Source organism: Lytechinus variegatus, chromosome 4 (assembly GCF_018143015.1).
Source record: "Lytechinus variegatus isolate NC3 chromosome 4, Lvar_3.0, whole genome shotgun sequence".
Lineage (NCBI taxonomy): Eukaryota > Metazoa > Echinodermata > Echinoidea > Temnopleuroida > Toxopneustidae > Lytechinus > Lytechinus variegatus.
The window spans coordinates 35,620,309-35,644,383 of record NC_054743.1 but is presented as its reverse complement, the minus strand read 5'-3'; the positions used below and the strand labels follow the sequence as shown (position 1 = coordinate 35,644,383).

The following is a 24,075-nucleotide window of genomic DNA, read 5'->3' as shown; positions in this document are numbered from 1 at the left end:
GTTCCTTGTAAGAACAAGATATTTTCAGATACTGTATGTTACGACTATTGTGACCCTTGGCATTATGATGACCTCCAAATCTAGTCAGATCATTATCCCACCAATATGCATACATGAACTAAGACCGAAGATTGGACCACATTTGAAGTTGCCCTATTAAATGGTCTTTACTTATCGCAGAAGTGGGGCAGACGAACAGACATCCCGAAAACATGATGCCACGTACAATTCCCGAAGGTGGGCGGAGGCGTAGAAATGAATTACTTCTATATGTACTCACTCTGCGACTCCAAGATTGACCGGTGCTGATAAATGTCTTTTTCTCTCTTTTGAGAACTGTTCTCTTCTCTTCTCAGCTTCCGTGTCCCCTGAGAGATGCCTCTCTTTGTTCGTTAGGTTGCGAGGTGACACCTGTAACCAGAGATTTAAACAGAGCTTCAGCAATTGATCATAATTAATTTGGTATGATTGATTGCATTGACAATGATTTGCAGTCAATCGTGATAACCAATCATTCATAAGACGGCTATTATATAACAATGTGGTTCACGAACACCATCATCCTCATTGACACACATGCGGTATTACCCAAGGATCATAGGTACCAAGTGTGAAAATAATTGGTGAAGAAATAAAGAAATGAGAGCAAGTTGGACAAACACTTTAAGAGCTGTGATCAATTGCAACTCCAAAATCAATCACAAATCCAAAATCAACTGCAGCTTGATTTTCAAACAATGACGCACGCGTATATTAAAGGGACTGTCGCTTGATTTTTTTCATTTTTACTTACATTTAATGCACCTCTTTCTGCGATGGGCCCCGGGATATTATAGTCAGCATTTGCATAGGTGTATTTAGCGAGCCATTTAGAAAAAAAATTAATCCTATATCCTGATATCAGGCATTCCATTCTACATGTAGCTCGATATCAAGAATTGCCTTTTGTTAGCAAGACAAAACATAGACGAAGAAAATTCTTTATATCAGGAAATTATTTTTGTGCTGTTAACATAAAGCAATTCCTGATCTTAAGAAAAAGGATTACGAGACAGTGTCTTGCCATATGTATGTCGGTACACACTGTCTATGATGTCCTTGGGGCATTCCATTAAAAATTTTCATCTGACAATTTGTTAGACCTAAAACTCTTCTTAGATTTTGATTGAAAGAGAACACAATTCCTATGTTCTGATAAAACAAACATTGTTGGATAAACATCTGACGGGTCCTTATGTGAAACGCTCCCCGGATGTGACAGCCATTCATAAATAAATGAATGAATAAATAAATAAATAAATAAGTTAATAAATAAAGAAAGAAAGAAATAATAAATAAATACATACATAAACAAATAATAAATTTTCTCCATACACCCCTCTAGGACACTTAGATCATCAACTCAACTACTCCATCAAGTACCCAGACTAGGAACTAAGACACATGGTGAAAGGTCCTTCTCCTACAGTGCCCCAACCCTGTGGAATTCTCTCCCAAGTACTCTCCGATCACAAAATAATCCTGGACTTTTCAAATCACAACTTAAAACATTTCTTTTTAATGAAGCAGTCAACTAGGCATTTCCTAATACTTATGCCATACATGTATGTAAGTGATTAATGTAGATGTTGTTAATCGTTATTCTAAGTAATTCCTTATGCTGTATAATTTTTATTTTTGTAAAGTGCATTGAGAGTCCTTTTAGGTCTGAAATGCACGATAAAGAACTACATTATTATTATATTAAATAAATAAACAAACATATAAATAGATAAATAAATAAAAAATAAATAAATAGAGCAAGCAAGTGAATCATGACTCCTCTACCTTTCCATCATCTTCTCCTTCTTCCACTAGATCCTCTTCACTGGCTGATGGCCTTGGAGGGGGCACTGGAGGGACTGACTGCTCTATCTGTTACAGATACAACAACAATGCAAAGAAGGCAATAAGTTCATTAAAATTTGTAACTTAGATGTGTTTGTGCTGAGGGATGATGGGCATATTTCACGAGTTTGGTTGCAAAAGGGATTAGATCCACTTTAGTCCATTTCAAGCAAGTTATGTTTGTTTTTATTCTCCAATATTGCAATATTTCTATACGAAACTAACTTGTCACGATATACTACTCCACCATGTGAACATAAAATTACCATTACAGATCTAGCCCCTTTTGCAAACAAACTGAAATGGATCTACCCTTTTGAATAAACAAGAGATTTTTCTTTACCATTTTTTGTTCACTTTTAATATAAATGGTAATTTCAACTTTACCAGATTGCTAGAAAGGCATGGATGATTGACGCAAGCATCTGAAGAACAAAGGCTTAAGATCCTCTCTGAGGGACATGATTAAGACGATAAAAGCCATTCCGGAGGGTGCTAGCACTAAAGAGGGAATCTAAACCGGAGTCACAGGATTGCAAACCACTGGTGTACTGACTTTGAGCTATCAAGCCTCCCTCAGACCATTTGGTTGAAGGTGGGTGGTTTGACGAGTGGAGGGGGGGAATGGACAAAGAAGATATCAAAGAAGTGGTGGAGGAGAGTAGGAGGGCTAGGTCGAGGATGGAGGATGTACTTAACTGTGTAAAGTAGAGAGAAGGGATGAGAGCAATTTGCTACAGATATCTCAATTTTTGAAGCATTTCATAAAAATGTTGTCCGTGATTTTTCACTGACTAATTCGCTCTAATCAGGTTCAAGAATTCGCAGTGGCCTATAACATCATTCAGTGGAAATCATTGACAAAACTTTTCATGAAACGCCCCCCCCCCCCCGAGGGTTAACTCACCGTTCTGTTGGTGTAGTCTAATGACGCGCCTCTCCTGTCCATCTTTAAACTTGACGACTTGGCCTTCATCGCGTCAAACTTGCTGAAATCGGCAAAGTCGTGTTCCGTTGACGACATATCCATGCTTTGGGTTTTACTTTGCTGCAAGTTGAGAAAATAAATTGCATGCAGGTCTTGATGAGAGGTGACAATATCAAATAATACAAAAAAATCTACTACTGAGACTAGTTTACCAGCATTTAAAAGAAGTGAATCATCGTGGAGCCTGTGGACAAGACTACATGATAACAATCTGGCATCAGGTGTAAATATTCATATCTGAGTGGTACGCGCCTTATAACCCAAGAAAACAACGAAAACAGGCATAAAAATACATATTTTTTTTTACCAAGGTACTAGTAATGCATACCTTATTAGCTCATTATTTTTTTTATCTTTCTATATGGGCTAAATTGTCTCTACAACCACGTAACGGAAATGCAGTGCCCACCAAACTACTCTAGTAGCAGAAAAAGTATTCAACTGTTCCCATCTATCCATCCAGGATATTTGTAGCACAATCTCTCAACTTTGAAAATGAAACCATATTGCTTCTACACAAACCTGTCACCTGCCTCGTGCACCTTATCCTACACCACGACAGAATGCAATCTTTAACAGTCTATCCAAGTATAAACCATCGACAGAGACTCTTCATTTTATAGGACGATACTAAACCTAGCCGCCACCCACAGAAGTAAATGACAACCATCCTTACAAACCACAATACTTTGTCTCTATAAAATGTAGGTCCTGCAGTTTCTAATCTGAATAGATGACAGGGGAGCATTTCATGAAACAAATAGTCTCAATGGTTCTCACTGACTTGTTATAAGCTATGGAAATCCTTGCATCTGATTGGCTCAGAGCAAAGTTGTCAGTGAAAATCATTGATTATTTCTTTCATGAAACCCTCCCCTTGATGTATTGGTTTCACACTGGTGAGGTCAGTGTTCAAAAGAAGATAGACAAGGTGTATCAAAAGAAAGGCACAATAACTTTCACATCTTCTTCTGAGAACAGTATCGAATCAGTGCAAAGAATGTCATATCTTTTGTAGTAAGTAAACATTATTAAGATATGAACAATATTTTTATGAGTTTTCATTGACCATGCATCACTGCACGAAACGGTTTTGAAAAATTGCATGCCTAATTGCAGTTAGTCAGTCCATTATCTACTGAACATCTTGGACACAATGATAATTCAAAAGTGAAACTTTAAGAATCCTCAGTAATGATTGTCATGTGTTTTTGGTATTATTTAAGAACCTTCTGCTTTCAAAATACTTATCGAATCCAAAGTCAATCCAAGAAATATTGCTCCTTTCTTGAGATGTTAATATACATGTAGCTTTGTAAACATTAATCTATCAATTCAATCTGCAGTGCAGGTGAACAAATTTTGCAACACTTCATTCTGCACAAACAGTAATGCATGGGTCTGAAGGTACATATATTTGGAATAGTTGTTAAGTATACAATGTACTTGCAATTTTATCATCACAAATCTGATAATTTTACATTAACAAATATACGAATGATGCTGCTCCTTTTTTTTGACACACCCTATAGAACTATTCTGACGCTGGGTTTACAAGTATTACAATACCATTATCTCTTTGGTTGAACTATATACACTGTAGCAAAACTTTAATTCACAAGTTGAGTTTCTTTTTATTGCTGATGGAATAAAACGATTTTGCCTACTCAGAACTCTATGGATGAATCTTCACAATTTTCATTCATAAAATGAAAATGAAACTTAAGACAAGGATTGCTATTCATATAAACTTTATGATACTCTCAGGCCTTCTGCTTTCATTTGATCAATATAATTTTTTCTTTGGGGCAGGGAATTACTTTGTAAACTTTTTTTTTACTTTGTTGTAATTATATCTTTCTTGAGGTGGGGAAATGTGATATCATCACCATCATCATCCTCCTCCTCCTCCTCCTCATCATCATCACCATCACCACCATTATCATCTTCATCCTCCTCCTCCTCCTCATCATCATCCTCCTCTTCCTCCACCTCATCATCATCCTCCTTCTCTCCTCATCATCATCATCAGAATCATCCTCCTCCTCACCATCATCACCATTATCATCTTCATCCTCATCATCATCATCACCACTATCACCACCACTTCCACCACCATTACCACCAAAATAGCCGACATCTTCCTCCTCTCCCTCATCACAACCATCACTTTCTAAAAAGATAAATACCTGAACTTGCTGAGCTGTAGGTCTTGGTGGTATTACTGGACGTGGTGATGAAACACTACTGGATTTTTCTACAAAGAAGAACATGAAAAGAAGATTAAAATCGTCCATACACACACACACCAATATTCTTCAGTACACCTGGGGCCCGTTGCATAAAACTTTTTACCTGAGAAAACTCAGGTTGTTTTTACTGGAGTTTTTGCCCTGTGTTAAAGTCAATGGCAGAAATAAGACTAACCTTATTTTTTCAGTTTTTACCAGAGTTTTCTCAGGGAAAAAGTTATATGCAATGGGTCCCAGATGGTAAGATGTGCGACCACTATCAAATTGCACATGATTACGGTAAGTTCAATCTTGTACATATATACAACACTAAATATAACAACAATAAATACACATGGCAAGGAGCGAATCACGCCAATAGAATCATCAAGAACAGCCCTGCAGCCCATTTCATAAAGAGTTACGATTGTAACACTGCAATTATGGTAACTACCATGGTAACAGGGCTCTGCAGCCAATCACAATCAAGGTTACTATGATAGTTACAATAATAACAAATTAACCATTGTTTAAATCTTTATAAACTTGGCCACTGGGACGTTACAGGACAGCCACAGTGAACAGCTATTGCATGAATATACAGTAGTTCTCAAAAGTTAGCGAACCCCACAAAAAACACTCCTTCATGCAAACTGTTGAATGTAGAAAACATTTATACATGTACAATGTTCGGCGATCTAAGAGAAACAAATTTTATTGAATGTACTAAAAGCTGTGCGCACTGGAATCGGGAGACTAGCTAAACCGGGATAATACTGGAGGGCCTTGAGCACCTAGCAAGTTGGATACGTGTCCTATACAAATCCTATATAATCATTTTTCATTATTACTTTTCTTTCACCTGAATTCCCAATTAAATGTCTCAAACATGGCAGAGCTTTAACGCTTTAAATCATGGTCATTTTCTGGAGGGGTTCGTTAACTTTTGAGCACCACTGCACAATGTACATGTAATTTGAATTGGACAGAGGGGAAATGCCCCACTCTCCCATTCCAGTACAGAAATAAAACAAATTTTCCTGAAATACTTTGTGTACAATTAGGTCTGTACAATCTGAATCGTGCCAAGGAATAGCACACATTCATGGTAAACCATCCAAACAGAGCAAATCGTAACCTTCCATACATCAATGCTGCTTCATTTTTTTTTTCAAAATCGAGAAAAGTTGATACATTCAAATCATACTAAAAAGGTCAGTTAGCACAAGCTACATGTACATGTAAATTCAGTAATACATGTACATGTAATTGCTTTCTATCGAATTGTACATCTCTTGGAGCAAAGTCTCTATTGGAAGAGAATTACTTCATCTATTTGCCTGTCTCCCTGTGATGTTTGAAAAATTATTTAAATGAATTTCTTTATATATTTTTCACTAAGCAACTTTACCCATGACAGACAAAAAGGAAAGAAAACCCAGAAGAAATTTCTTTTTCACAGCAACCAGTCTTACCATCCTGGAACACAAGATTAAGATCGAGCGAGCTTGAACGAGAATGATTACGTTGATGCTTCCGAGGGGGTAGGGGCGGGGCAGCCGCCCCTCCCTCTGTAGGCTCTGGTGGAGGCAAGGCTCCTTTCAACATGGCCGAGTTCAGAGACTTGCTCAGCCGCGGCCGAGGCAGGGTGGTACCTGCGTACGCCAGGGCACTGCTTGAATCAACGTTGCCCTCTCTTGACCGCCGTTGATCCGCATCTCGAGTCATTGTCTTCGTCGGGTGGGGCACTTTCCTCTTGGTCTTGCCGCTGGAAGGAGGAAGCAGAGCCTGATCGACCTTTGACCCATGATGATGGGCCTTAGTCGCGTTCTGAGGTTGAGGGCGGGGAGGGGCGTGGCCTCGGGGCGACTCTCCTCCAGTCTCTGCAGTCACCGCTCCTTGTCTATACAGGGGCAGTCGCCCTGGGGTGTGCATACTTATAGTTGCACCTGTGTGAGACCTAGATATAATGCAAGGTGCCCCGATGGAGCCAAAAGAGTGACAAAAGAATCTATGCAAATAACCCACCCCCTCCCATCAACAAGACTGGAAAAGTAACTATGCAAAATGTTTTTCTCATTTACAGGCCTATTCATGAGATTGAATGAAAAAATTCTATACTATAAAACTGGATAGTATTGAATATTACATTTCTTCATGCCCCCAATGCTTTGAAAGAGAATTCTAAAAAACAATGCATACAGACAATATCATTGTGAAATATTGAATCAATCGTCAACATTGATTGAAAATATGTTTATTTTAAATTTTCAAAGTTGTCAATATGTTGCCATTTTCGGGGACTCAGATTCAATCCTCCTATTCATAGGCTCCTTGTATTAGATTTGATACACAGAGTGTTCACAAAAAAGGAAACAGGCTTATAATTGTCAAATATTTCTATTCAAATTGTCAAAATCTAGGGCATTCCACTCTTTATTTTAAATGAAAGTGAGACCAAATAAGACTTTGATCAAATGCACATGTAAGTTGTTACAGATGGAAGATTCATTCCAATAAATGTCTTAATTATGCCAGAATAAAAAAAGTGAAGTCTTATGAAGAGCCACCTAATAATGTACATGTATGAATTATCATGCAAAATAATAATTAAAAAAACCCAACTGCAACTCATTGGTGAAATGAAGTGTGTTGGTAATTATGTGTGCATGTGTGTGAGGGTGTGCATTTATTAAAATATATTATTAAAGTAAGTCAAGTTTTTCGATATTGATTTTAAAAAATCTACATTTGTAAGCTTTATTAGCACTATCAGCAAATAATATGCTGACAAGGTTGTCATATTACAACAATAGAAGGTGAAAACCTGAACTTGGCATTTGAATTTAATTTGGTAAAACATTGAATTATTCGGGAAAAGTTTTCAAGTACTTGAATCTTCACACTCAGACATAATGTTTTTTTAATGTTATTTCAATATCAGAAATTTAATTGCTGCCAGAATTTTCATTTGACCCCCCCCCCTCTTCTGATCTCGCCTGCTGATCGCTGCGAAAAATTTGCACAGGCAAAGGACCAAATGTGAACTATATAGTTAATTTTCAAAAAAATGAATTTATTGAATTTCAAGTGACAATGCCAATAATTGGGTGAAATTACTTCTTTTACATTTAACTCACTTTTTAAAGCTAGTAGACTGCTAATTTTGCTGAAAATATTAACTGTTACATGTCTACCAAATATCTATGAAAAAAATGCCAAAAAACATACATACACGTAATTACATTTTCAGGGGGCTTAAATTATAGAAGCTCTGCTTTTCAGTTGGCCCTCCCTCCCTTTCAAATTATTTATCATTTTGATAAGTGTATACTGTAAGATTATGTTCATTTTTTTGTAAATACTTCAAATGTGATTATATGTTACTATCTAAACTGAAATAATTGTAAATATAGAAATCTAAAGTGGAGAAATAAAAAATTGAGTTGAACTGAATTAAATTTAATTGAAACACAATTTGCATTAACTTTGTACACAAAATCAAGTATTTAAGCATATTTGAGCCTGACGTGTAATTTAGTGACTGCATATCTGGTAATTGCAAATTAGGTCTTAAAGAAGCGCAGACTTAAAAGTAAAACGTCTGCAAGCAGTGCTGTAAAAAAAATTGTTGAAGGGGGGAGGAGTCAATTTGACCATTCCCCAGTTAATTGAGGTTTAATGAATACTCATACACCTGTAGGTGTAATTAATCTATGTTTGATGTTGTGAGAAATGTTAAATAATGTGAAATTGAAACAGTTTGACACTAATTGATTAATCGAACACAGATCTTCTCCCCCCCATACTAAGAAAATAAAATTGGGAAGGAACAAGGGGCTATTTCATCCAACATTTAATATTAATACATGTTGTCTTTTAATTTCTTTAATTCATTTGTATTCTGGAGGTTTGTTAGAAATAAAAAATAAGCTTAATTCAAAACTGACGCTGTAACATTTTATAATTTAGATGTTTTCTTCCTCCTACTACAATAACCTTTGGGTTAATTGGCCTATTTCATCATAAGTTCATAATCATGCAAACCGTCTTTTAAATGTGTAATGCACCTGTATTCTGGATATTGTGAGAAATGATAAATTAACTGAAATCAAAATCAAAAGAATTATCATCAGGAGCCTGTTGCAGAAAGAGTTGCGTTTAAACACAAGTTAATAAAAATCAATCGCAAGTCCCAAATGCGCGCTGTTGATTGGTTGAAAATCAAGTTACGCAGGATTTTTAGAGTTGCAATTGATTGCAACTCTTTCTGCAATGGGCCCCAGTACATGTAAGTCCCCCTCCCAATGAAAAAAAAAGAAAAGGGCACTATTTCATTAAACTGTTGCAGTTGTGCTATTTTTTTCAATTAACAAGTCATGATTCCACAGAAACCTTAACTTTGATCGGATGTTGAGCCATGTTAACATGGAAATTTCCATAAAAGCAAAACGGACCCCAATTTCATAGAAACCCAAACATAGACCATTTGATAATTGAGAATAATACCAACCGTTGAAGCCCTAATACCTCCCTAAATCTAATAAATCACATTTTGGTATAATATTAGCACAGCACATGTGTTAAAAAGTGTGTTGAAAAAAAAAGTATATTCTGCAATTCATTAGAACAAAGAAACAAAAAATTAGATTGGCATGCTGAAAATATAGGTGAAAGTTTGACAGGTGAGAGTGCTCAAAAGAGAAGAAAAAAAGACAGCATACCTATTTTCCTCCAATTCACTAGAAAAGTGAAATAAAAATAGTGATGCAAAATATCAGATTAGAAAAGAAAAATTGCAAAATTGAACACCATGATCAATTTAAAAAAATATAACAAACAACTGCAAACAAATCAAACAAAAATTAAAAGTCTTCAAACATGAATTATAGTACAGCATGTTTTTGTAAAAAAATAAAATAAATGCAAATCATTCAAATAAAACAGAAGACAGGAGATAAGTGTAGAGAATTCTTAAACTTCTGAACAGGTTGAAGTATAAAGATGAATCAGTCCTTGAATATTGGTTGATAAATATAACCCATGTTTCCAAACTAAGAGGCAACAATTATTTCATGTTAACTTACTATAAAAAAAAAGTAAATAAAGCAGTGAAATCTAGAGGAAAACGACAAGTAACCTTAACTTGAAAATTTCAAACAAAAGGAAATCCCTCCTTCACAAAATTGAAAAGAAAACCCCTTTAAACCCCCAACTTTTAGTACCAACTCAGTAACGCACACAAAACTCGGCATTAGCTCTGTGGTTAAAACCTACAATTGAAGTCATGTCCAGCTTAAACTTTTCAATCAGTTGATCATACAATGATTTCCAATTCAAACACCAGACAGCTATTAATCTAACCCTTCTTTTGATTGGTCAGAACGATTTAACAGCTTACATGTAAATGTAAACCTTGTTTTGATTGGTCTAAAAGAAGAGTTTAAAAACTAATGTTATCTCATTTTGATTGGTCATTAAGAAATTTATGACAGCTAATATAGTTTTTGTTTGGATTGTTAAAAAATTAGGAATATGGAAACAAATTCTATCTTTATTTTGATTGGTCAAAAGAAAGATTCAAGAATAAATGTTCCAGAATAGGAATAAGATTTATTCTGATCTTATTTTGTTTGTTTGCTATTTTTTAAAGTATAACTGGACTTCTAATCAACAGTAAGCTTTAGGAAGCCTCATTTCATCTCAAGATTATATTCATCCAAGCAATATAGATTACATTCAAAATATTTTCGAAATGTGTAATTCAAATTCTTAAATGACTAGCTGAAGATAATATCGCATGCACTTGTTATGTCATCTCTCAACGGGTTTCCCAGTCAAAAAGGAATACACGAAGCACATTTACTTTCTATTAAGCAACTAGTAAGCACAGAATTTGCATCCTGACTTTAATACATGTATACTGTAATGTCTGTAGCATACAATGTAGATGCATTTGTTCTTAATAAAAACACAGGGGGGGATAAAGTGCATTACTCTAGATTCGCTAATAAAATGGTTTACTGAATTAAAAGAACATCAATCTTGATTTCAAGTAAAACTGCATTCGTTTACTGTTCAGTTCTCCATGCCAACATTACAAAGTTTAAACATTAAACTGCATGATTTTTTTTCTCTGTCTCTTAATCTTCTTTTCAAACTCAATTTGACAGCAAAATTTCTGAAATAATTAATAAGGTTTGTGAATACAAAAAAAAATGTGTTAAGTTCTTGGTATTTAAATCCTTGTTTTGGTTTGAATCTAAATTTACAGCTTATTCAATTTTTCAGAGCAACAAAACTATAACTGTTTTAAACTGTTCTTGATGCGGTATACCCAGTTGTTGTGTGTCCGGACGATCAATTTTAGAAAGTCATTTGGAAAAATTTACAAGCCAAGTTTCATCAATTTTTAGTACAAAATGTTAGGAAATATTATAGAGAACAAAATATAAGATGATTACTTCCATTGAATTCACATTTTTAGTGTAATCCAAAGACAAAAAAGAAGGCAACAAAAACATAGTGTCCGGACACCCGACCCCCCACCCTAATATGTGTCATGCATTACAATAAAATTTGTGCATTGGATAACTACTTCTCAATGACGATGAAATGAGGCTTGGAGCTATGTTAGTAAAGTGTTTGACGGGCTATTAAAATTTCTATGAAGTCAACACAATCTATTACCTTGACCGATTTCTAGGGACACGAGGGTAGGGTGCAACCTGCTCGATCGACCCCTCCCCAGTCTGGCAGGGAGGGGCGGCTAAGAAGTTAAAAAAACAAAAAAGATGAGATGCAAAGTTAAACTAGGGTCATGAGAAGGGTTATGAATTGAAGATAAGCAAAGGCAGTGCATTATGGTATATGGTATCACTATTGTTTGAAAGAAAGAAATGCAGATACAGTAATAAATAGAAAGGAGAAAGAAATGCTTATTACTATCAGTCAGTGGTTACAGCTATTTGGTCTTATACAATTTGGTCTAATTCCTGGAGCATCTTATGCTGATTAAGCCTAATTCCTGAGCCATCAAATCTCAGATCACAATACCACGATTTGGTTAAATTCTAGGGTCATACATTAATTCCCGACTTGTATAGAATTCCAAAGTCATCTAATCCTCACTAGTTCTCTATATTCCAGAGGCCATCATGTAATCCCGACATGGTATCATTCTCAATTCATAAAATCCAAACTTAGTCTCCTTCCCAGGTTGCATGGTATGACAACCACTTTTTCCACATACAGGAATACACTTCCAGTTCTTAGCACAATGTTGGAACATTTTGTGTCTGTGAAATAGCTGCTCGAGATAGGTCGTTTGTCATATTGGTCAACAACGAGAACTGCCGCAGAGATCTCCAAATACATGTAGGTTGCTACAGGAATCATTCCTAGAGACAGGGATAACACATTCCATTCCTGTTGGAATCTTCCAATGGTGCAACGCTAGTCAAAATTCTCTTACTAGAAAACATTCCTTGAACCTCACATTACAAGTGCAATGGAAGATATAGCCACTTTTCTGGTAGGGATGCACTAAGCCAAACACTGCTGATACTCCCAGAGATTTGAGCGGTACACTTGGTGCACTTCTGTTCTGGGCACTGTTCTCATAGCAGGAGAACCAACTCAGACATGACATCAAAATTTTCCCAGAACACATCTCTCTTAGAGCTGAAGGCTTTATGGAGAGCAAGAGTCCCCAAACGACACCTGACCCAAATGGCTTTTCCGGTGAAAAAACTTGCCGTATCCAGAGAGTTATTAGTCCTCTTGGAAAAAGGCTTCCTGGAGGGCAAGTTTCCCTGGAGGACAACTGACAAAGTGGCATCTCCCGTGCAGAAAACTTGCCAAAGCATACATGTATGTAAAGAAGAAAATCAATCTTAATCTTGTGTTCCAAGTATGGCTAGCAGACTTTGGTATCATTTCACAAGTTTTTCGTTGAAACTTAAGTTTCAATTCATCTTCAAAATATTTCAGTTTGTGAAAAAATTTCAAATGAAAAGCAACTTCACATCTTAATGTACATGTACGTGTACCAAGTATATTTTTGGTAAACATAAGAATGGTAACGAATAACATTAATACTTTTGTTGTTTTCGCTTGTTTTCAAGATCCTTGTATTAAAATATACTCAAAGTTGTTACCTTTTCCATTCAATTTCCATGAACAATTATTCATATAACACATTTTCACATTACATAAATGTACATTTACACAATAAATAACATTTACATATAACAGCCAAAAGCAGGGTATTAACGGGGTGTGTGAACGCATTATGAATCACGTGTGTCTGGGTCGAGATGTTTGTGATGGTTGTTCAGACAAGAAAGCAGTCACATTTCTTAAATCTTTGTACATAGGGGAACTGTGCCATATGGAACTTTGCACTACTGAATTCTCTGTTAAAGGAAAATGACACAAACTTTTGTAAATCATATAATTTAGTTCAATAATTGTTTCGTGTCATAATTCTTTGCAGCTCTATTGTGCAAGCAGTGTCTCAGCATTTTTGTGTGATTGTGAAATTTAGTCCATTTTCATTTGTTTATTCAATAATATATGACCGTAATCTGCAAGACAAAATAATCATGATACTTATAATTATAATAATAAAGACGTGGTGAATTCATATGGATTCCTGAACGAGCCCTTGTGATATCGGTAGGGTACACATACACACAACAGAATGAGGGGGTGAAGGATACAATACTACTTGCATGCGGAAGGTACTACAAGGAAAAGGTGAAGGTGATATACAGGATTATATACATTTATGCACAAATTTGTTAAATACAATGCACTGTTTGCTCTTTTAAAGGGATGGTCAGGGCTGAAAATATTTATGTTTCAAGAAATTGAGTAAAATTCACAAAGCAAAATGCTGAAAATTTCATCAAAATCGGATAACAAATGACGAAGTAATTGAATTTTAAAGTTTATCAATATTTCGTGAAAACAGTTATATGCACATCCTCATGAATATTCATTAGGTGGGCTGATGATGTCACATCCCTCCTTTCCTTTTTTTCATGTTATATGAAATCATAAATGGTTTTTTTTTTTATACATGTGTAAATGACGTGTCTCAATTATGAAGAAATAATTTGCAGCAGTATTCAAAAACACTCAATCAGTGGTCAATCCAATTGTTTTAGTTCTTGGTACAAGATTTTGAATAAACCTAATTTCATATAGTAAAATACAAAAGAACAAGTAAGAATATGACATCATCAGCCCATCTAATGAATATTCATAAAGACATGCCAAGAACTGTTTTGTCGGAATAAAGCAAATCTTTAAAATTCAATACCTTCGTTATTTGTTATCCAATTTTGATCGAATTTCAGCACTTTGCTTTGTGAATTTTACTCTAATTATTGAGATATAAATATCTCCAGCCTGGACCATCCCTTTAAATACAAACTGACAATGGTACTTTGACACAAAACCCATTCCACAATCCAAACAGGGGACCATTAAGATGTAGTTTTCCTGTTCAAAGTGTGTTATTATTTTTAAATATATTGCTCCTTTAATGATCTACTTGGATGACCCAAATGTGAAATATAGGGGAGACCGGGGTTCGTTGGAACATGGGGTGAGTTGAAACATTGTAATTTTCTTTAATGCCTGTAAAATAAATTCATGCAATACTGCCCTCAATTTATTGTTATTAATAATACAACAGTGTTGAATTATTATTGCATTAAATTGAGGGCAGTATTGCATGAATTTATTTTACAGGCATTAAAGAAATTACAATGTTTCAACTTACCCCATGTTCCAACGAACCCCGGTCTCCCCTATGTACTTTGGATTAAGGCTGGGGTCTGAAAGAAAATGTGTGGTCTCCAATGAAATCAACTTGTGTTTGATGGATGAATGAAATAATATTTTCCAATAATAATTTCATGATTTGTGAATCTTGTGAATATTCATGTACATATTTCTTAACATGTAACGTAGATGAATGAAATAATATTTTCCAATAATGATTTTCATAATTTGCGAATCTTGTGAATATTCATGTACATACATGTATTTATTAATGTGTATGTAGTCGCAGGGCAACTCCCAAGAGAGGACAACTTCGCTTGATACAATTTCTGCATGATAAATTCTGTAGAGCAAATCACCCCCTTCTCCTCCCCCCCTCCCATCGCCCTGGGGAACAAACAAAATCTGGTCTTTGCGGGCAGGTAGTCCTTCTGTGCAGATGGTTGCTAATAAACAATAATAATAGCTGGATTTATAAAGTGCTTTTTGCCTGAGGACACAAAGCACTGCTACCATAACCCAGGCTTTAGCTCGAGCTACCATCACCGGCGAACGGTGCAAGCAAGGAATTAATCATTCCCGGTAGCCCATGCACCTCACCTGGGTCGAGTGCAGCACAGTGTGGATAAATTTCTTGCTGGATGTAAACACACCATGGCTAGGCTTCGAACCCATGACCCCCTGTTTGAAAGGCGAGAGTCAGGACCACTAGATGACGTGAAGGTGTAATGCAGGGTCGCAACCATTTTAAGGGCAACCTGCCAATCATTAGGAAGTTATCACCCCAGGGGAATTGTCCCTACAATTACAGCTTGAATGGCAGATGAAGTGGAGAGAGCTGGGGTGGGGTGGGGTAGGTGGACTGGCTTGGGGTGGGGTGTGATGGGTGAGATTCTTTATCACATGACTTGGTAGGTGTCTTATCTTAGCAGCTTGTTTTTTGGCATGATTGCGTGTACGGGAAGGATTTGAAATGGGGGAATATGGCGAGGGTATCAGCAGTAGAAGCTTCACTGATTGATGTTGGTGTAATAAGCATTCAGCGTGGGGAGCTAGATCACGATACTTGATTTGAAAGCCCTTTATAACAGTAAAAAGAAGGGATGAATTTTTCTCCCTAACGTGTTTTAATATAAGAACCTGAATAAAATTGTGAAAAGCAGTTGCAGAACTCTTGACTTCATACACATACTTTGTACTTACTATTACCTCTAGTTACTTTTTATTGTTAAAACCTGTCTAAGTTTTTGTAAAGAATAAAAAATAAAGCAAATTTTATTTTATCTTTAGTGTAATGAGAGACATATCATGGTTCACTATGATTATCATTAGCAGTACTATTATCATCATTATAATAATTCCTAATGTTTGATGTCTAAAGTAATCAGTATTATTATAACTATCATTATCATCATCATCAATATTATCATTATTATCCTTACTTTATCATTTTTGTTAACATTATTTTCATTAATATTTTAACTATCATTATTACCATTACTGTAATTTCATTTTTGTTATTATCATTATCATTACTACATAATTTTAATTTATGGAGTATTACAAGAAACTTACATTCCATTGTAAATCAAGTCTCAAAATCAATGAATTGAATGTAAATTAAATTTGCATTTACTCAAAACTATTGCACTTGATTTTCTAATTACATGTATGTTTGATTGGGTATTGAACGTAAGTTTCTTGCAACTTCCCAATAGAAACATGGGACCAAATGTATAAAGAGCTTTCAAACCAAGTATATGCCTAGAACCAGACACATTTTCCATGCATTTTACAGTGACATATAGCCATGAACAGTGACAGATTATATTCATTGCATCATCTTGTTTTCATTATCATGTCATGTGACAGGGGAGAGGTACCTGAACCAAACTTGGGGCGGGCCTTGCCCCACTCGGGAGGCGGGGCTATCTTGGCGGGGGTGTGGTCTGTGCTGTTACTACTTGTGATCGTCATGGCGCGGGGCTTTATGGGGGAGGGGACCACTATCTTGCTCTGTTCCATCTCTTCCTGGTGGACAGGATCTAAAGGGATTGAATTCAGGGATATGTAACTCTTCGTGTGAAGTACATAAGAAAATGTAACATATCTTGTAACAGTGTAGTAGGTTTCACGGTACACCATGTATCTTTCTTGGGCAAGTGCTGGTCCTGAAAAGGACCATCCAATCTTGACGTTTCGACAAGTGTCCTCAGGAGAACACGGACGACAAGAACACACTTTTTTCGAAACGTCGAGATTGGGTGGTCCTTTTCAGGACCAACACTTGCCCAAGAAAGATCCATGGTATACCATGAAAGCTACTACACTATTCCTCTTTGCCATGGAAACCTTCAGAAGTTGTATTAACACCAGAAACACACAAATATTAACACCTACACAAAGTACATGTATTAGAAAAAAAAATCATTTGGACATCAGAAACCCACATGTACTAACATATCACAAAATGAAATGATATTTGCATTACATTGTTAGTTTTAATATACATGTACTTCACCAAACCTTTCAGACACCAGAAAGACACACACACACTTAACACCTAATTCAAAATAGAAAAACATGTTGAAAACAGACATAGATCATTTTTAGGTGATAGATGATTTCACAGAGTTAGGTTTACATTAATGAACCACATCTAGATCTATAATGACATGGTGACTATAACATCTAATTTTCAATACTAAAAATGTTGTTACTTGCTGCAACAACATAAGACTTACATGTGCTTATATAGAATATATCGTGCGCCATTGAATAGGCAACCAGATAATCGGTGCCTCATAAATGCTATTGTTATGATGTAGCCTAAATATAGCTAAATCCAAGAAAATAGTCACCAACGGCACCTCTTTTTTATTTTTTGCTGCTCCTTAAGCCCCCTCAAGTTCAAAATCCTGGTGGGTGTTTCATAAAGCTGTTTGTAAGTTAAGAGCGGCTTTAAGAACAACTGTTGAACCTTTCTTACACTCTAAATAATCACCAACGAACATTTAATTGTCAATACCATTTACCACAAGGATCGCCAGTCGTTCTTTAAGTCGCTCTTAACTTACGAACAGCTTTATGAAACACTCATCAGGATCCATGACCGCTATTAAGCCAAATAGCAGAAGAGATGATATCACAAGAATGAATGCCACAGCCTGACGACACAGAGAGGAGCCATCATAGGGGATATTCACACTGGCAGTAAATCATCGCGATGATTTGTGCATTTTTTTCTGAATGAGAACAGAAAACTGTACAAATCTCTGCGATGAAGACTGCATGAAACATCGCGAGCCACCTTGCGTTTTTTCTAATATCGCAAGTAATTCACTCGCGATGATGCGAATGTGAATCCGATGATCCAAAACTCTGAGACGTTCTGTTTAAATTTCGTGCATTGCCATTTTGCAAAGCTTGTGCAAGTGTACTCATGGCCAAAAGACCGCAATGTTTTCACAGGTCCAGACTGATCGCAACGTTTTGTTCCAGTGTGAGTCAAGAGGAGGATATATCACTACAAGCTCACGGGTCAGATCATCGCGGTCGCAGGAGCGGGGCCTGTACATTCTTAAGGTGAGACAGCTGTTATAAGCTACTGAAATGCCTTCATCTGATTGGCTGAGGGCAAATTTTTGACAGCCTTTGCTTATAGCATACTCTACCTGACAACGTTCTTGGTCTTGTCTCCGGGTTATCGGGATCCGGCTGCACTGGTTTGCCGTCGGGTGAAAGATGTAACGCGATTGGCTGAAAGATCTTTGCATCCTACACAGAATGATAAGCATAAGGGCCATGTTATAGTTTGGAGATTGTAAAAAAAATTATCAATTGAAAAATTTCAATCGCAAAAGTGCAAACGAGTGACAATTTCCCCTACAGAAAATCAATTCAATTTCTCTGTAGTAGAAAGCAGATAAGGGCTCTGTGACAGAAAGCTTTGTAGCGATTATTCTTAGGTTGATCTCTATGATTGACCGTTTTATTGTAAATGACCCATCATAAAATTCAGACCAACGATTAATTGCTATTAAAGCTTTATGTTGAATTTGCAATTGATTGTTCAGAATTAATTGCCACAGTCACAATTTTTTTTTAACATTGCCTTATTTTACAGCCCCAACCGAGGGTGCAATAGCCCTAAGCTTAGTAACTGATTACATCAATGATTACTTGCAATTGATTGTATGAACTAAATGGATCATTAATTGTTTATCTTTGCTTTAAAAAATACATTTAAACAGCTGTCTCACTTTATATGCAGTCTCCTGAAAGACAAGTGGCAACTTAGCACCCAGTGATAAAAGCACACATTCATTACTGAACGCTTCCTCAATAAATGCATCAAATTAAACATAATCAATGTATGAAATCTGTATGAACCATGATTTCTATTGATTTACAGATTCCAAGCCACCTTTGTGGATTTTGGGCCAATGTTTCTTGACAGCTAACAGAAAATTGTAGTTGCTTCATAGGAAATAGGATGGGTGTAGATGTACAATGGAAATAGCAGAAATGCTGCAATGAACGTGGTCTTGTTATGTTATGTAATGTTATGTAATATTGTAATGTTGCTACGTTTATGTTGTTATGTTAAAGGTATTATTGTTGTTAGGTTATACATGTAAATGATATCTTATGCTATGTTAGGTTATGCTATGTTATGTTACGTTGTGTTACATTACGTTATAATATATGATTTTCCGTCATGTCATGTTACATTATGTTATGTTCTGTTATGTCATGTAATGTTCCATTATGTTATGTTTCGTTATGTTGTTACCTTATGTCACGCTATGTCATGTCATGTCATGTTATGTTCTAAATAATTGATTTACAATTTAATATGAAAGCAAAGTGACAAAACTAATGACCATTAATTAAAGTGATAGCAAATGAAGGATCGTAATTCAAGGCTTTTCTCTCTCTCTCTACTTTTTAATAAACATTTCTAAGCAATATTACCGCAATTTATGTGACTGTATCATCACCTCTGTGGTATTTCTTACTTTTGAGCTAGGTCTTAACGGATGCGATAGAATTAAATAATTCCTCTATTTTACCATTTTTAATACTAAAAATACTTCTGTAAATGTTTCAATACACCAACACAATTTCTCATTATGGATTGCATGTTGATATTACTAACAACAAGAAATGCATTTTATTGAATTTCTTATATCATGGTCTATAGATATAAAATCCCAAAAGACAAATATATGTTGAGAAAGGGAAAACAACAACCTATACTGTTCACATGCAGAGATACAAAGTTTTAAGGCTAGCATGATGTGAGGTTTTAAGGTAGGGAACTGGAATGAGGCATGTGGATAGGCTTTGATGAAGAAATAAGATTTCGGTTTTATGTGTATGGGGTATGAGCAAGAACACCCCTTCCCGTGCTGAAGTCTCATACTTTGAATGAAACTTGGCATGTTTTCATATGATGAATGAATCACTGCCAGAGATGAAGGTCATGTGACATTGGAACATAACACCTGACATGATGTCTAAGAACATATGGCGATAATACACTGACTACAAGTGTGTGATAAGACTATCAACTGGTCAGGTGAGGAAGATAGTGCCACAATCCAACAAATGTAAAGGGTCAGGTGATGGATATAGAGTCACGTGACTTCAGGAAGATCATGTGACATTACCTAACAAGTGTACAGGTCTCTGTAAGAAGACTATAAACTGGACAGGTGAGAAGATAGGAGTTACAAGATTTCAAGATCATGTTACATTATCTCACAACTGTAAAGGACTATGTAAGGAGATTATAAACTGGTCAGGTGGTATAAATAAGATCACATGACTTCAAGAAAATCAGGTGATATGCTCAAGCAAATGTAAAGGATCATGAGACATAGCAAAAAAAGTGTTTATTTATCAGACAACATGGTTAGGATCAACTGTATACAAAGTATTATTGATATAATTTTGTAAAGCCATATTCAGTGTTGGTGATAGGTCAGGCAGCCATATTCTCACACTCAACACCAACGCTGAACTTGAAATCACCTAATGTTAGCATGACAGAACAAAATGTAACTGCAATAATGAGCAAGGTGGCAAACTGAGAACGTCATGTGACAATGGGAGAAATATAAACCTACTGGGTCAGGTGATAGGGTGAGTGTCAGGTGACAAGAAATGGATACAACAAAAAAAAATTGAGAATCATAAGGTACATAACAGGATCGTGTGGCAAAGTATTATGTGATAAAGTAGGGGTACTATGAGAGGTTACATACTAGTTTGATAGGGGACAGAGAAAAAATCAGGTGACAAGGTGAGTATTATGTGACAAAGGAATAACAGGTTACAGTCAGGTGACTGAAGATATTGTCAGGTGACAAGGTGAGTGTCATGTGACAAAGAAGGGGCAAATCAGTATATCAGGTGCTTATAATGCATGTGCATACCTAGGGCACACCGAAAGATCATATGTTGAAAAACAAGTTTTAAAAAAATGATAATTACTAATACACACTTCTGATTGGTAAAATTTGATTTTTAGAGCTGTGCTTGACTGCAACTTTAACTGAAACTTTTTCTTCAATGGGCTCAAAGATGACTAAGAATGAAGGAAAGGAAAATTAACAGGTGGCAAGACCTGTGGGGCCCGTCTTACAAAGAGCTACAATTGATCCAATCAATCATAACTCTATTGAAATCCATCAGTGTCATAATTTTTTCTACAGGAAATGTGCACAATGTCCTTTGTAAACAAAGAGTAGCACAGTGAATTTTCAAGACAACGATGAATGCATGAATATACATCATACACTGTAGCTAGAAAATATTTTGAACAAACATGCACAATAGATGGCGACATTGCTGGCCGTCCATAGTCGCGATCGATTGGATCAATCACAAGTCTTTGTAAGACGGGGCCCTGGTCACAAATTGTCATTTGTAAGAGGGGTCCTTGGTGTACTATGACAAGTAACATTAATTTTGGACTGACATACAAAGTTACCAGGTCGGGTGAGCAAGGAACTTCAAAGTCATGTGATTAAAGCAATAAAACATGACATTTTGTATAATTGTACTATTAATCAGGTTAATAATAACATGGCATAATGGCAAAATTATAATTAATTCACTGTAAGACTGATATGGAGGGCTAATACTATAGGTCAAGGTGACAAAAGGAACTTCAAGGACATGTTACTATAAAAGAAATAAGACATGATGTGCTCTTTAATAAGTTAAAGTTTAATTAATGAGGTCATGTGATTATGGGATTGATATGCAAAGTTACAGGGTCGGGTGAGAGGTGACAAAAATGAACTTCAAAGGCATGTGACTGAAGCAATAATGCATGATATAATAGTCAGGTGATGTCTATCAGCAGGGTCATGTGACTTACTGGGTCAGGTGAGATGGAGGCAAAATCAAAGCTGACTGGAGGCTGGGACGAGGGGGACGGCGGCCCGGGGAAAGGCGAGTCCACGAATGTCGCCCAATTCTGGAAAATTAATTACATACAAAAAGGGCAAGAGTTTGAAAAAAAAAACTCTTCATGAATTGAGTTCTCTCTATACAATACGTCAAATAACATTGTAGTTTTCAAAAGTTTCAAGACAGTGAAAGAATGATATCTTTAATATGAGAAGATACTATCATAGTACTTAATCACAAAATAACAGAAAAGTTATCTGATAACATGCTGAACATTTCAAACTGATACACATGAATTCATCCAATTTTCTGAGAACACTTGCACATGCACTGTGAGTCCCTCAACTTTGCATACCCATGCAACAAAATACAGTCAATCCTACATCATCTACCAACTACCAAGAGTAAGAGTTGGTAGGATCACCTATCTAAAAAGACCATAAGTCTGATTTCCCTGAATAATATCTCCCATGGAAATACATAGGAACAATATGCCCATAAAGATTACTTGTAGAACTTGTCTTGCTTGGGTGGTGTTTATATACAGGTTCACTATAATTATCATATGAAATGGCCATACTGCACATTCTCCAATATACATGTATTCTCCAGTCTCATGTCTATGCCAGAAAATTAGAAGTTAGTCCTTCCTATTCACAGAATTCAATTCTCCCCTTCTTGTATATATGTACATGTACTTAATGATTTGATAATTCTTCACTCATTGTAAGAGTGCTAATAATAAATTGCATTGTTTTCTCCTGTGCTCAAGCACTCTGCAGAGTGCTTGTTGTAATTAAAGTCATGTATTGTTTTGGGGAGCCTTGTGGCCCGGTGGATTAGTCTTCTGACTTTGAAACAGAGGGTCATGTGTTCGAATCCCAGCCATGGCGTAATTTCCTTCAGCAAGAAATTTATCTACATTGTGCTGCACTTGACCCAGGTGAGGTGGATGGGTCCCCGGCAGGATTAATTCCTTTAATGCAGCCAGCGCTGTATGGCAGCTCGAGCTAAAGCCTGGGTAATTATAATAATAAACAATGCACCTCAGGATAGATTATTTCTAGATAGATTGCGCAAAGCTTTGTAAATGCCTATTAGTATTATTATTATCATCATAAAGATTGCCCACATAAATCAAAACCCTGAACAATTTACAAGAGTTTTCTTAGGTTGTTCCTGTACAAGAATATTGAAAGAAGTGCATTAGAGTACTTGTCAGAGATCGACAATTGCAGGGGGGGGGGAGGTGGAGGTGTCTCACAAAAATTTAATCCTGCCTAAAACATAAAAAAAATGTCAAGTTGCATGTTGTAAAACATTAAATCTAATTGGACAGAACATGCTAATGGGAAGTGCTTTCCTGCATATCAGTCAAAAAGTCATGTGCATGTTAACCCTAAATCTCCCGGCTATCTTTATTCTTGTCATTCCGGGGGGGGGGGGCAAAAAGCCCCCACCCCCTATGATCTTGGCCCCCAAATGATAATGCTAATTTATGCATAAATCATACTTTTTGCTCTAATTCACTAAATAAAGCTCCTAGAATGCTAATTTTTGGTAAAAATATTCTTTGTAGCATTCTTAACAATAGCGATTAAAAAAACTTTGGTTTGGAAATCAGTTTCTTATGTATTTTAGTGTTTTATGAATTTCTTTGTTTTTTTTACTTTTTGTTTTTAATTGTTTTTTCGATGGAACTTGTTCCAGACTTAATTCTGATCATAAACAAGGCAAAATCAATTAATT

At 36.0% G+C, this 24,075-nt stretch overlaps 1 protein-coding gene across 5 annotated transcripts in view; it reads right to left on the bottom strand.

The window, feature by feature from the left end:
- The window catches only part of LOC121413933 (ralBP1-associated Eps domain-containing protein 2-like), a 56,717-nt gene that overhangs the window by 1,501 nt on the left and 31,141 nt on the right, over positions 1–24,075 (bottom strand). The window contains exons 11-19 of one of the 5 annotated variants that reach the window (XM_041606947.1): positions 22,295–22,393; positions 18,576–18,678; positions 11,797–11,875; positions 9,831–9,848; positions 6,582–7,066; positions 5,065–5,132; positions 2,795–2,935; positions 1,828–1,914; positions 281–411 (exon numbers count right to left, since the gene is read on the bottom strand). In XM_041606947.1, the coding sequence (XP_041462881.1) occupies positions 281–411; positions 1,828–1,914; positions 2,795–2,935; positions 5,065–5,132; positions 6,582–7,066; positions 9,831–9,848; positions 11,797–11,875; positions 18,576–18,678; positions 22,295–22,393 (1,211 nt within the window). Of the gene's footprint in view, positions 1–280; positions 412–1,827; positions 1,915–2,794; positions 2,936–5,064; positions 5,133–6,581; positions 7,067–9,830; positions 9,849–11,796; positions 11,876–16,784; positions 16,947–18,575; positions 18,679–22,294; positions 22,394–24,075 lie in introns of all 5 variants that reach the window. The other 4 variants (XM_041606948.1, XM_041606949.1, XM_041606950.1 and 1 more) reach the window with 4 other exon arrangements.